At 47.0% G+C, this 15,690-nt stretch overlaps 1 protein-coding gene across 1 annotated transcript in view; it reads right to left on the reverse strand.

Moving 5' to 3' along the window:
• Nucleotides 1-626: 626 nt before the first annotated feature.
• The window catches only part of VRK3 (VRK serine/threonine kinase 3), a 57,790-nt gene continuing 42,726 nt past the window's right edge, over nucleotides 627-15,690 (reverse strand). Inside the window, exons 13-15 of the mRNA XM_083164868.1 lie at nucleotides 13,200-13,258; nucleotides 3,522-3,662; nucleotides 627-1,023 (exon numbers count right to left, since the gene is read on the reverse strand). Of these exons, the coding sequence (XP_083020994.1) occupies nucleotides 3,526-3,662; nucleotides 13,200-13,258 (196 nt within the window). The 3' untranslated portion in view covers nucleotides 627-1,023; nucleotides 3,522-3,525. The remainder of the gene's footprint in view (nucleotides 1,024-3,521; nucleotides 3,663-13,199; nucleotides 13,259-15,690) is intronic.

The following is a 15,690-nucleotide window of genomic DNA, read 5'->3' on the forward strand; positions in this document are numbered from 1 at the left end:
AAAACTGCTTGACAATTTTAAAAATATAAGTGGCACTGCTTACAAAATTTTTTTTAGAGCACTTAATACATTGTTATATACTTCATATTTCTAAATTTTTTTCATATTACAAAACAAAAAGAAAAGATCATGCAATATAAGAAAGATATAAATCATCTGTCGTACACAAAAAGTTCTAGTAAAACGTTTGTTTTACTTAGAACATTTCTTCATACAATTATTAACAATAAACAAGGGAAAATTAAGGAACGTGAACAATGTTTCATTCAATATAATATATTCAACAATAAATCTTCAATATTAAAAAGTAGTCTTAGGCATTTCACAGGTTACCTTTTGAAATCTTTTTTTTAGCCTATATGATCATATCACACACTTTTACATGTTCATAAAATTGACTTGGATACACGTGATAATCTAAATCAGGAATGTCCAAACTATGGCCCTCCAGCTGTTGTGAAACTACAAGTCCCATCATGCCTTGCCACAGTTTTGCTTTTAGGGAATACTAAAACTGTGGCAAGGCATGCTGGGATGTGTAGTTTCACAACAGCTGGAGGGCCATAGTTTGCACATGCCTGATCTAAATAGTATAACTAACGCTAAAAATTTTCATGCATGAAATCTTCTTTTTTTTTTTTTTTGCTATAATAATACTGTAATGGGTTCAATTGTTTAATAATTAGAACATTGTGTTTGTTTTCTTAGCTGGGGCAAGTGACAAAACATTGTCGTAACACCATACACTAGTTATGGTCAATGAATCAGTAAAGATGGCTCTACGCTGTAGTCAGCCATATACAGTTCTTGAATCCGAATGTAGGCCTGGTAAGCCTGGCAAAGAATGTCCATCTCTCCATGTGGACAGGTATTCACAGCATGGCAATCTAATAAAGCATTATACTGTTAACAAATGTATTCAAATTTCAGTGTAAAAACATTCCAGCAGTAAAGACATATAACTGCATGTGTATTCTTTCTTGTCCAGTAAAATTGATTCACATTAGTAGGAACATTGCTGACCTGTAAAAAAGTAAATGTGGCTATCAGCAAGAAGTAATTCATGATTAAGAAGTCTAGAAATGCAATATAAATATATAAATGTAGTTGTTGAAAAGTAGGCACATTCGTAAAAATGTTTCATTTATTAAAATGCACCTTACTGTACTGTAGCAAAATGTGTCATTTACAGTAGATCATCATTTTTCATATCGAAATGTGTATTTAACATTATTATTAACAATTATTATTTTATTAGCAGCAATTTACAGTGCTATTTGGTGGTTATTTCTTTTACAGCATTTTTTTTGTTGCATAGTAAAATAAGAAAGATAAAAAGAGAAATGCCAACTTAAGGTGCGATCTACTGTACTGTGCGGGTGCGATCTACTGTACTGTGCGGGTGCGATGCGATCTACTGTACTGTGCGGGTGCGATGCGATCTACTGTACTGTGCGGCTGCGATCTACTGTACTGTGCGAGTGCGATGCGATCTACTGTACTGTGCGGGTGCGATCTACTTTACAGTGCTGGTGCAATGCGATCTACTGTACTGTGCGGGTGCGATCTACTGTACTGTGCGGGTGTGATGCGATCTACTGTACTGTGCGGGTGCGATCTACTGTACTGTGCGGGTGCGATGCGATCTACTGTACTGTGCGGGTGCGATGCGATCTACTGTACTGTGCGGGTGCAATCTACTGTACTGTGCGGGTGCGATGCGATCTACTGTACTGTGCGGGTGCAATCTACTGTACTGTGCGGGTGCGATGTGATCTACTGTACTGTGCGGGTGCGATCTACTGTACTGTGCGGGTGGGATGCGATGTACTGTGCTGGTGCGATGCGATCTACTGTACTGTGCGGGTGCGATGCGATCTACTGTACTGTGCGGGTGCGATCTACTGTACTGTGCGGGTGCGATCTACTGTACTGTGCGGGTGTTGCAGTGCCTGCAATCTACATTGTGCCACACAGCAGTGCCTGTAATCTACATTGTGCCACACAGCAGTGCCTGTAATCTACATTGTGCCACACAGCAGTGCCTGTAATCTACATTGTGCCACACAGCAGTGCCTGTAATCTACATTGTGCCACACAGCAGGGCCTGTAACACAGCAGTGCCTGTAATGTACATTGTGCCACACAGCAGTGCCTGTAATGTACATTGTGCCACACAGCAGTGCCTGTAATGTACATTGTGCCACACAGCAGTGCCTGTAATGTACATTGTGCCACACAGCAGTGCCTGTAATGTACATTGTGCCACACAGCAGTGCCTATAATCTACATTATGCCACACAGCAGTACCTTTCAGTTTGTTGGTGGAATACTGCTGGGAGTGCACATAACAAGGGGAGAAAAGGGCATGAGGATAGTTGGTAGGTGGATGCCGGGAGTCCACATCACAGATGGTAGTTGATGGGTTGCTGCCAGGTATAGGAGAGGGCAATAGTATTTGGTATGTGTCTGCTAGGAGCACATCTCGGGGAAGGAGGGTTTGGTTGGTTACTGTATATGCCAGTGTTCACATAATGCAGGGGTGGGGAACCTTTTTTGTGCCAAGGGCCGTTTGTATGGGGGAAAATACTTCGGGGGCTATACGTAAAAATGTATCTTACAAATTGTCCTGCTGCAGCCGTCCCAGTCTCCGGCTGCTGATTATTAAGAGGATTCTCACGAGAACTACAAACCTCTCGCTAGAATTCCTCTGTACTTGACTCCCAGCAAAGTCACCAGGTGGGTGGGCGGGCCACTCAGACCGGCAATGGGGGCCGCATACGGCCCCCGGGCCTGAAGTTCCCCACCCCTGACATAATGGGGCCCCACAGCGCTCTTGTAGGTGAAGCTGAATGGTTACGGTTTAGAAAGTTTACTGCTGGGGTCCGCATTCACAGAGATTTCCTGTTTTTTGTGCGGGCATGCCGGTTTCTGGGTCCTAGTGCCAGGCGGTACACAGGACCAGTGTGGAGGAGAGTGCTGCAAGTCTAACAGATGCTGCTGATGGAGTAACTCCTCCCCAGGCAATGACCCCGAGAGCCCAACTTCTGACCACACAGTCCAATTGATCCAGACCCCCATGCCAACCACTGCCCGGAACCCGGTGACAACTAAAAAAAAGCTGATGTGCTGCTTTGCTCTGGGATCTGTTCCAGCCAATGAAGATGGTAAACCTTGAGTCGCCTCCTATAAAGCCCCCATCACATTATTACACTCACACACGCAGAACCAATCAAATGGCCACCAATACCCAGAGCACACACTCCTATCCACACAGTTCCAGACCCCGCCAGCCACTACACGGAGACAATAAAAGAATAAAAAGTATGAACCGCGCAGGGGGTCGCTTGCTGGGAACCTAACTCTCTGCTAATAAAGAAGTGAGTCCTCCAAAAACAGTAAACTACTGACAAAGTCTTTGCGACAAAGTCCATTGATCATCATTTTTATACTGCTATAAAGAGCCCAGTAGGTGTTAGTGTACTGTATGCGATGTAGATGGTCTATAGAATCTCTTATACCTGTCTATAACTGTAAAGGATCATAAGGCATGACTGCCATCTTCTCCATGGCAGATGAGAGGTTTCTCCGAAGCTCTCCATAATCTGGCGTTTGCTCATACTCCAGGGACGTAATATACTCCAAGTATGTTTTCAGCACACCTACAAAGAACGTCATTAAAAACATCATTATTTGGCTGTCAGATGCATAATAATACAACAGATGATGGTAAAATGTCTAACAGGGTGTGAGGCTTTCTGGCTTTAGGAAAGTAGACAGACAGTCATTTGTGCATAATTAAAGAAATCCTGAAAACATGCTGTTGTGAGATACAATTTTGTTTCCAAAGCACACAGCATTCAAATGGAAAGTGTCTTACAAGCAAATGGTAGGTCCATGCCTGCTAATGCTAGAATATCAATGTACACTGGATACATTCACCCTGTGCAAATGAACAGAAACAAGCAATGAAATTTACACTGTTTCAATTTTCACCTTGGACAACATTTGAGCAGTTTGTTTGGCCAACTTTGTTTTTCAAAAGCATTTTTACACGATTTTTCATAGCATCCACATAATTGGAAAAGTCTTTGGTGACTTTAGGGTCATGGCACCACACTTGAATCAGTGCTTCAATCATCTTCACTATTGTCGTACAATCCTTTCCTCTAAAGCTGGCCATACATCTACAGATCGATTGTCAGATTGGGCTGGTTGTAACAAAAACCTGGTAATATCTGAATGACAGGTTTTGGCAGTTTTTCAGCATTACAAATTAAATGGTCAACTGTCATTTGCTTTCATCCATTACCAGGGTTTTGCTCCAACCAGCACGATCTGACAATAAATCAGTAGATGTATGGCCAGCTTAAGACGACGCTTGCAAATAGACCACAGATTTTCAATGGGATTCCTGTCTGGCGCGTTCCCAGGCCAGTTTAGTACTTTCATATTTTTCCCAGACATGAAATTCTTGACCATTTTGGACGTGTGGCATGGTGAGAGATCCTGTTGGAAGCTCTGGAACCACTTTGCTTTGAAGAATATCAATATACTGAGCGCATCATACCATCAACTGGCTTCAAGCTGCCAACACCATAGAAGCTGAAGCATTTCCAAAACATTTTCTTTTCTGGCTGTTTCACACACTGATCAATGTGACAATCACTGATCTTCTCTCCAGTTGACCTTCGAACATGTTGACTTCAATGTCTCTGTACAAAGAAATGGCTTTCATCACTGAAGATAACCTTCCGCTGGTCTTCCTTGGTCCATTTCTGTAATGCTTTTCTTTCATAGGTTTTTAGAGCAGCTGTTTTTTTCACTGGCCTTCTAGCCTTCCACCCAACTGCAAGAAGGTGCCTGTGCACCGTAGATGAGCTAACCTGTATTCCAATTTATTTAAAATCAATATTCAAGGCATCGCTTGTTTTTCTAGGGTTCCATAAAATAAATTCAGAAGTCAAAATATTATACTTGGGACATGCGGGCATGTACTGAGGTTCGAGGAAAATAGGATTTTAATACCTACCGGTAAATCCTTTTCTCGAAGTTCTTATGGGATACAGGGAGTCGTTCATAACGATGGGGAAAAGAGCTTATCCGAAGGAGACAGGCACATATAAAAATTTATACAGGGTGTACTGGCTCCTCCCCTCTGCTCCCCTCCCTCTAGCTTCAGTTAAGTGAACTGTGCCGAAGGACAAGAACAATATGAGAGGAATATGTGTATATTTACCGTGGTGAGATTCATCCAGCACACCCAACATTCAACATAACAGACCACATTAGCAACCCCATAACCTGGGAAGTCTAAGGGCCTAAGAACATGTCAACATGACAACTATTTTGAACTGTGTTCCAACTGGAACAATGTATAGAATTATCACCTAAGTGACAATTTACACTCGTGGACCTTTAAGGTACACTATGTAAGTTTAAGTTACCTAGGTAACCTACACCCTTATGTCCGCCAGGAACAAGAAGGGTAGCAGAAGGACCCAGTATTGGTCCATATCTCACAAAGTGAGCAAGGCAAACCTCCGCACAGAGGCGGGTGCCCTGTATCCCATAAGAACTTCGAGAAAAGGATTTACCGGTAGGTATTAAAATCCTATTTTCTCTATCATTCTTATGGGATACAGGGAGTCGTTCATAACGATGGGGATATACCAAAGATATCAGAACGGACGGGATTGTGCGGAACCTATTGCCGCAGCACCGCTTGCCCAAACTGAGTATCCTCAGTGGCCAGAGCATCAAACTTATAAAATTTGACAAAAGTGTGTTGGCCAGACCATGTGGCTGCTCTACACAATTGTAAGGCCGAAACTCCTCGGGCAGCCGCCCAGGATGTCCCCACGGAACGAGTAGAGTGAGCTTTCACCCCAACAGGCATAGGCAGCTTTGCTACCACATAAGCCTGTTTAATGGTTGCACATATCCATCGTGCAATAGACTGCTTGGAAGCAGGACGTCCAATCTTTTGGGCGTCATAGAGGACGAAGAGTCCATCAGTTTTGCGAATCCTTGCTGTTCTCCTGATGTAGACACGGAGAATCCTTACTACGTCCAAGGACGTTGGCACCTCAGAATGAGGCCCACCAGCAGGAACCACAATTGGCTGGTTCACATGGAACGCAGACACCACTTTGGGTAGAAAACGCGGGTTAGTGCGTAATTCTGCCCTGTCCTCAAAGAATATCAAATAAGGACTCTTGCAAGTCAATGCCCCTAGCTCCGAGACCCTCCTAGCCGAAGCTAGGGCCAGTAAGACCACTGTCTTCCAGGTTAACTATTTCAGGTCAATTTCCTCCAAGGGCTCAAACCAGGAGGATTTAAGGAACTTCAGCACAACATCCAAGTCCCACGGTGGAGTAGGGGCCACAAAAGGAGGCTGTATATGCAATACTCTTTGCAGAAATGTCTGCACTTCAGGAATATTAGCCAGTTTCCTCTGGAAGAAAACAGATAATGCAGATACCTGCACCTTCAAAGAGCCTAGGCGTAGGCCGAGATCCAGACCAGCTTGAAGAAAGCTAAGAAACCTTTCAAGTTTGAACTCTGATGGAGAAAACTTTCCCTGTTCGCACCAACCCACATATCTTTTCCAGATATGGTGGTAATGTGCAGCCGTTACCGGTTTCCTTGCACTTGTCATAGTTCTGATGACTGAAGTGTGAAACCCCTTCTGAGTCAGGATCTGCCGTTCAACTTCCAGGCCGTCAAACGCAGCTGTTCCAAGGCCTGGAAGACGCACGGTCCTTGCATGAGTAGATCTCTTTGCAAGGGTAGGCGCCACGAGTCCCTTTGCAGACTTAGAAGCTCCGGGTACCACGTTCTTCGTGGCCAGTCTGGGGCCACCAGAATCACCTCGGTTCCGTCTCTTCTTATCTTCCTTAGCACCCGAGCCACTAGGGGGATCGGTGGGAAGACATACACCAGGCTGTTGAACGTCCACGGTATGGAGAGGGCGTCCACTCCTTCTGCCTGAGGGTCTCTTGCCCTCGAGAAGTACCTGGATACTTTCCAGTTGCTTCTTGATGCCATCAAGTCTACCAGTGGGGTCCCCCACCGAGCCACCAGAGAACTGAATACCTGGTGGTGTAGACTCCATTCTCCGGGGTGGAGCTCGTGGCGACTGAGGAAGTCTGCTTCCCAGTTGTCCACCCCGGGTATGAATATGGCCGAGAGCGCTTGGCAGTGACTCTCTGCCCAGGACAGGATCTTCGATGCTTCCCTCATACAGGGCCTGCTCTTGGTCCCGCCCTGTCTGTTCAGGAATGCCACAGTGGTGGCGTTGTCTGATTGGATACGGACCGCCTGACCGCTGAGGAGAGGGGCCGCCTTCAGAAGTGCGTAATACACAGCACGTAACTCCAGGTTGTTGATATGGAGGCGTGTTTCCCATAGGGTCCACTTGCCCTGAAAGGACTGACCCATGGTCACTGCCCCCCATCCCGTGAGGCTTGCATCCGTGGTGACTAAGACCCAATCCTGGATGCCAATCCGACGCCCTGCCAGCAGGTTGGGCGTGTGGAGCCACCACTGTAGTGACAGTCTGGTCCGAGATGACAACGCAATACGCCGGTGCATCTGGTGGTGTGAACCGGACCACTTCCCTAGGAGATAGAGCTGGAAAATCCTGCTGTGAAACCTCCCGAATTGGAGAGCCTCGAAAGAGGCGACCATCTTTCCCAATAGGACAATGCACTGGTGCACCGTCACCTGGGGGGTCCTCAGCAAGTCTGTGACCAGCTGCTGGATGTCCAACACCTTGTCCTGTGGCAGGGACACTCTCATGAGAGCTGTGTCCATCACCATGCCCAGGAACTGGAGTCTCTGTGAAGGGATCAGAGAGGACTTTGCCAGATTCAGGAGCCAACCATGGCCCGACAGGGTCTGTATGGTAACTTGTAAGGCTGTCTGTAGTTCCTGTGGCGACCGCGCCTTTACTAACAGGTCGTCCAAGTATGGTATCACACAGATACCCTTTTTTCTTAAAACCACCATCATCTCCGCCATCACCTTGGTGAATATGCGCGGGGCTGAGGACAAGCCGAATGGCAGTGCGCGAAACTGATAGTGCTCGTTTAGCAGCGCAAACCTCAGGTATTTCTGATGAGGGGGCCATATAGGGATGTGAAGGTAGGCGTCCTTCACATCTAAGGACGCCAAGAACTCCCCCTCCTCCAGTGCCGCTATCACGGCCCGCAAGGACTCCATCTTGAATTGAAGGGATTCAGGGATTTTAAGTTCAGAATTGGGCGTACTGACCCGTCTGGTTTCGGAACAACAAATAGGTTCGAGTAATAACCCTGCCCCCTCTCTAGGGGAGGGACCCTGGTTATTACCTTGGCCAGTACCAGCTTTTGGATTGCTTGCTGCAACACCACTTGGTCCTCTGGGGACGCTGGGAGGCCTGATTTGAAGAACCTCTGAGGTGGCTGAACTGCAAACTCCAGCTTGTAGCCGTGCGTAATAAGAGCCTGCACCCAAGAATTGAAGCACGAGGCTTCCCAAACCTGGCCGAAGAACGCCAGTCTGGCTCCCACCTCTGCCGGAGCTAATGGTGGAGCCCCACCGTCATGCTGCTGGTTTCCCTGCAGCTGCCCCGGATGGCCGCTCTGCGGTGGCCGAAGCGGAAGGCTTCCTGAATTTACCACGGGAGTCTCTAGCCGCGTTTGAACCACCCCTGGCTTTAGGGCGGAATTTACTTGCCCGAAAGGACTGCTGGGAGTGAGCCTGAAAAGGACGCTTCGGCGCCTGTGGAGTGGATGGTAGGAAAGTGGACTTCCCTGCCGTGGCTTTAGAGATTAAATCGTCTAAATCACTCCCAAATAACCTGCCACCTGTGAAGGGGAGGCTTTCTACACTCCTTTTGGAGTCAGCGTCAGCTACCCACTGCCGGAGCCAGAGGGACCTGCGCCCTGACACTGCCATGGCTGAGTTACGGCCGTTAATGGCTCCTAACTCCTTCTGCGCTTCACACAGAACTTTAGCAGTGTCCTGAATATGGTGTAATTTCTCAGACACCTGTGCTACTGTCATGTCGCCCAGAAGACCTTCCTGGATCTGGGAGGCCCACGTGTATATGGACTTGGCCATATAGCAACTAGCTAATACAGGACGCTGACACGCGCCACTAGCAGTAAAAATGGACTTCAAAGTGTTTTCAACCTTTCTGTCCGTGGTGTCTTTTAGTGAAGACGACCCTGGTACTGGGAGTACCATCTTTTTGGCTAAGCGAGACACAGAAGAATCAACCTCTGGTGGCTCCTCCCACACCTTACGTCCCTCAGGATCAAAGGGAAACGTGGACTTAAACTTTTTAGCCACTTTAAACCTCATTTCTGGGTTATTCCACGCTGACTTGAATGTACTTTCCAGGTCAGCCTGTTCAGGGAAAACCACCTGTTGCTTTTTCTGAGTAGCAAAGAAGGCATCCCCTGCTGTGGATTCAGCCAAGGGAAGGTCCAACACCTCCCTGATTGCCATAATCAATGGCTCTGTGCCCCGCAGTAGTGACTGTGAAGCATCAGGCTCGTCATCACCTGCGTCTGCATCATCCACATCATCCCCATCGTCAGCCCCGGAATCAGGGGTTTGAGAGGGGGCCTTTCTCTTACGAGTATCCCCAGGGGTGGGAGTAATTACATCCACTCTGGCAGAGAGGATAGCCAGCTCCCTCTGTACTCTCTGGGTCTGTGCTGCAGTAGCAGTTAACTGTGTAGTCACAGTTTCAAGCATGGTTTTTATACCTGTAGCCCAGGCTGGCTCCTGTGAGCTGTCCTGTGTGCTACTTTGCTGCCCAGTTAGTTGTGGGGGGACCCCAGTACTTTGTGGGGACATGCATGGCTCACAAGTAACCTGTGATGAAGATGCTGGCACAAACTTATCACTGCACACCATACATGTAAGTTTCCTCACCATTGTGACAACAAACAGTCTCCCCTCACACAGCGCGCACACACAGTGGATATGCAGTGTGAAATTAACCAGATAAATACTATGTGTAGCCTTATCTGATCTTGTACAGCTTAACAAGCCAGTGGGGTGGTGTACAGAGGATAATGGAGGAGACCAATACACCTGATAACCTTAGCTCTCCGATTAGAAGAGCTGGTAATACAGTACAGTAATCAATAACAGTACTTTACAGTGTAAGCAGGCAAGTGCACAAGTACACAAGCGCTGAAAACCTGAAGCTGTCTCTGCAAGCAGATTCCCTCTGATCCACACCGCTGAGGAGTGTCTGGAGCAGTATAATGGCGTTTCCAGCAGCCAGGGAAGAAGCAGGAAGCAGGTTTTGGCGCCCTCACAGAGCTGGTCTCACTCTGGGTAAGCTCCGCCCAGCGTAATGGCGCCGGAGCTTACCTGCGTTTTATACTGAGACTGACATTGGGGAATGTCCAAATCCTCTTTGGTAACTGCCCTGGACAAAACAGGAACTGTACCCTGTCTCAGTGTAGGCAGGGGGTTACGCGGTCCCTGTGCAGGGCACCGCCATACCGCCGCCATCTTGCCGCACAATAACCCGGTGACCCCACGGCGGGGGACCCCGGGGTAATACTCACCACTGACGTCTTCAGACTGGACTAGGGGTGTGCGGCGTGCCAGGGGTGTGCGCGCTGCAGCGCAATGCCCGCGGTAACAGCACCCACTCAGGACGGTGGTCCTGTGGCAGGGACAGCTCGGTACCTTGAAGTGGCCAGCAGCTGAACCCTTCCCCTAGTCTCCCACGACGCAGGACTGCTGTTAAGTCCAAACAGCAGCCCCAAAATAATAAAGAAAATAAAACAGAAGAAAAACTCTCTGGAGCTCTTCCTGATCTGTGCTTCTCCTGAGGCACAGTTCTCAAACTGAAGCTAGAGGGAGGGGAGCAGAGGGGAGGAGCCAGTACACCCTGTATAAAGTTTTATATGTGCCTGTCTCCTTCGGATAAGCTCTTTTCCCCATCGTTATGAACGACTCCCTGTATCCCATAAGAATGATAGAGAAAAGAAATTCCGTACTGAATTAAGAAGAGGTGGGGTGGTTACAGCAACTACTGTTACTGAATTTACATCAAAACTGGATGAATTTTTAGCCACTAAGGGAATCCTATAGATGTGACTAAGTAAGTTAGTAGTAAACTGAGAGCCAAGGGGACCATATAATGAGACAAACTAGCTGTTGAAGAGCTCTGGCCCTCCGTCATCAGCAATGTTTATATACTGCCATTAATGAAATCCTCCACTCCCAGAGTTTAGTCTGCCAACTCCTCTCGCTCTACCCCAGGGTCTCTCCAGTCTCCCCCTAAGGGATCACAGTGAAGTGTCCCACTGCGTGGGACTCCTGTAACCAGTTTTTCCTGCTTTAAAAAAAGAGCTAGCCAGTAAGCCCAGAAAACTGGCCACCGCCATAGTGGGGACTGGTGACACCCGCAATCTCCCTCTAACAGGGAGCTGGCGCAGCACTCCCCAGGGCCCAGGAGATCTCTGTTCTAAGAGATCCCACCGCTGAGCAAAGGGAAAATGCTGTTTCCCCTTCAGCTCACAGGACGCTGACAGGCAGCGCTACTATCAGCCCTTGTAGCACTGAAAACAGGCAAGAGTTTTCCTAAGGAAGACTCATACTGTGCCTGGAGCTAGCTAGTTAAAAATAAAATGAAAAATCCTAACACTTCTGGGGTTGCAGCACGCAGCCCCACAGCATACACACCCACTCCTGCTGGCACCTACAAAAAACGGAGGTCTTCTGTGATGCAGCAGGGGAGGAGCCTGCCCCCTAAAGTGACAGCATAGGTGCCCTGGCTCCTCCGGACCCCACTACATCCCATGGTTAGCTGTGCCACCAGGATGGACAAAAGAGAAGGATGTTATCAGTCCCTGAGGAACCCAGCACAATATAAATAATATTGTAGTATATATTACATTGTTGATGTTCATCATGTCATCATTACATATTTGTCCTTACACATCATCGCTGCAGTCATGTTAACAACCCTTGTGTGTTCATTACAGATGTGTCATCCTGCATCAGTGATGGCTAACCTTGACACTACACATCCCAGAATGCCCTGCTACAGTTTTGCTATTTAACCATGCTAAAAACTGATGCAGGGCATGCTGAGATGTGTAGTTCAACAACAGCTGGAGTGTCAAGGTTAGCCGTCACTGTCCTACATCCTGGCTGCAGTCACTTTAAAACAGCATAGTAATGAGCGCAATTAAAAACCGCTGGGTGTCTTTTTGTGTATTTCCCCTGCATTGCAATGTTATGGGAATAAGACACACAGACTCTGCTGATTGAGGCACGCCTATATTCTGTTACAATTACAGTCTGCTGTTGTGTCTTATTGGCATAGGAATGATTAAGGAGCCTGATGTTCCCAGAGCTGCCCAGGAACTGCCAGTCTGCTTACGTCAGGCATATTGAGGTGCAGTGAGTCTATATCTAGGACATATCTGTATGTTATTGTGGTCATAATGGTGACACATGCCCGACATGCTCACATTGACCATGCTGACACTGATACAATTCTGAAGATATTAGAAAGTCGACAAACAAATCCCTGAGGATCTACCGGCTTACATTGTATGGTGAATTCGGCTGCTCCAGCTGGGTCCACTGGTAACAACCTGATGACTTACAGCCGATCCCGATATCATTAACGATAGCGTTCCCTCTGTTCTCTGAGTGTAGCGCCTGTCTCGTAGCCTAGCCAGAACCCTCGGCTTAGTACCTAAACCTCCCCCCTTCCATAAGCCAAACCCTCCACTGCCAATCCGTACATAGTACACATTTCACATGTCGATATTCTGCAGATGTCAACATATTAAATGTTGACACTTTGGTTACAACCCTATGCAGACAGACGCTGGGCTAACGTGACAGAACTTGCAGGGGGTACATAGACTTCTATCATGCAAAGCACAGAGATGGTTCCAAAATCTGCTTCTGAGGGCGATAAACTCTACCCAAAACCCATATCAAAATATTTGATTACAGTTTAATAAACCTTAAATCAGATCAATTACGGTCCTCAAGTAACAGGTCATTTTTGGTGGATATCTTCATTCATATACAGTTTTACCATTCTGCTAGACTAGTAAACATCCCACATGCTTCTCAAAACAAGACCTGTTAGAAAAAAAGTTTGAGGTGGAGAACCAATGACTTAAATCATTTCTACACCGATGTAGGGACTGACAGACCTGGAATTTTCTTCCTGTTGAAGCACTGTTTTAGGAGTCCTGGAATATCCGTTTTAAACCTGCCAAAAATAAGAGTTGTAAGAGTTAAAAATAATTGTATATGTGACTATCCCCTTGTTAAAGAAAATAAATTGTCTATTTTACTGGAATATAGTTGCTTCAAAAAGAATACACGGCAGCACGGACGGTGTAATGGTTATATTACTGCCTCACAGCGCTGAGGTCATGGGTTCTATCCCCACCATGTGTTATATATACAGGGCAGTACGGATGGTGTAATGGTTAGCATTACTGCCTCACAGCACTGAGGTCATGGGTTCTATCCCCACCATGTGTTATATATACGGGGCAGCTCGGACGGTGTAATGGTTATATTACTACCTCACAGCACTGAGGTCATGGGTTCTATCCCCACCATGTGTTATATATATGGGGCAGTACGGATGGTGTAATGGTTAGCATTACTGCCTCACAGCACTGAGGTCATGGGTTCTATCCCCACCATGTGTTATATATACAGGGCAGTACGGATGGTGTAATGGTTACATTACTGCCTCACAGCACTGAGGTCATGGGTTCTATCCCCACCATGTGTTATATATACGGGGCAGCTCGGACGGTGTAATGGTTATATTACTACCTCACAGCACTGAGGTCATGGGTTCTATCCCCACCATGTGTTATATATACGGGGCAGTACGGATGGTGTAATGGTTAGCATTACTGCCTCACAGCACTGAGGTCATGGGTTCTATCCCCACCATGTGTTATATATACGGGGCAGTACGGATGGTGTAATGGTTAGCATTACTGCCTCACAGCGCTGAGGTCATGGGTTCTATCCCCACCATGTGTTATATATACAGGGCAGTACGGATGGTGTAATGGTTAGCATTACTGCCTCACAGCGCTGAGGTCATGGGCTCTATCCCCACCATGTGTTATATATACGGGGCAGTACGGATGGTGTAATGGTTAGCATTACTGCCTCACATGGGTTCTATTCCCACCATGTGTTATATATACAGGGCAGTACGGATGGTATAATGGTTAGCATTACTGCCTCACAGCGCTGAGGTCATGGGTTCTATCCCTACCATGTGTTATATATACGGGGCAGTACGGATGGTGTAATGGTTAGCATTACTGCCTCACATCGCTGAGGTCATGGGTTCTATTCCCACCATGTGTTATATATACGGGGCAGTATGGATGGTGTAATGGTTACATTACTGCATCATAGCGCTGAGGTCATGGGTTCTATTCCCACTATGTGTTATATATACGGGGCAGTACGGACGGTGTAATGGTTACATTACTGCATCATAGCGCTGAGGTCATGGGTTCTATCCCCACCTTGTGTTATATATACGGGGCAGTAGGGATGGTATAATGGTTACATTACTGCCTCACAGCGCTGAGGTCATGGGTTCTATCCCCACCATGTGTTATATATACAGGGCAGTACGGATGGTATAATGGTTACATTACTGCCTCACAGCGCTGAGGTCATGGGTTATATTCCCACCATGTGTTATATATACGGGGCAGTACGGATGGTGTAATGGTTAGCATTACTGCCTCACAGCACTGGTGGTCAAGGGTTCTGTTCCCACCATGTGTTATATATACAGGGCATTACGGATAGTGTAATGGTTAGCATTACTGCCTCACAGCACTGAGGTCATGGGTTCTATCCCCACCATGTGTTATATATACAGGGCAGTACGGATGGTGTAATGGTTGGCATTACTGCCTCACAGCGCTGAGGTCATGGGTTCTATCCCACCATGTGTTATATATACGGGGCAGTACGGATGGTGTAATGGTTAGCGTTACTGCCTCACAGCGCTGAGGTCATGGGTTCTATCCCCACCATGTGTTATATATACGGGGCAGTACGGACAGTGTAATGGTTAGCATTACTGCCTCACAGCGCTGAGGTCATGGGTCCTATCCCCACCATGTGTTATATATACGGGGCAGTACGGATGGTGTAATGGTTAGCGTTACTGCCTCACAGCACTGAGGTCATGGGTTCTATCCCCACCATGTGTTATATATACGGGGCAGTACGGATGGTGTAATGGTTAGCGTTACTGCCTCATAGCGCTGAGGTCATGGGTCCTATCCCCACCATGTGTTATATATACGGGGCAGTACGGATGGTGTAATGGTTATATTACTGCCTCACAGCAATGAGGTCATGGGTTCTATCCCCACCATGTGTTATATATGGGGGGCAGTACGGATGGTGTAATGGTTAGCGTTACTGCCTCATAGCGCTGAGGTCATGGGTTCTATCCCCACCATGTGTTATATATACGGGGCAGTACGGATGGTGTAATGGTTACATTACTGCCTCACAGCACCATGTGTTATATATACGGGGCAGTATGGATGGTGTAATGGTTAGCATTACTGCCTCACAGCACTGAGGTCATGGGTTCTATCCCCACCATGTGTTATATATACGGGGCAGTACGGACGG

The sequence above is a fragment of the Crinia signifera genome, chromosome 11 (assembly GCF_055691185.1).
Source record: "Crinia signifera chromosome 11, ASM5569118v1, whole genome shotgun sequence".
NCBI lineage: Eukaryota > Metazoa > Chordata > Amphibia > Anura > Myobatrachidae > Crinia > Crinia signifera.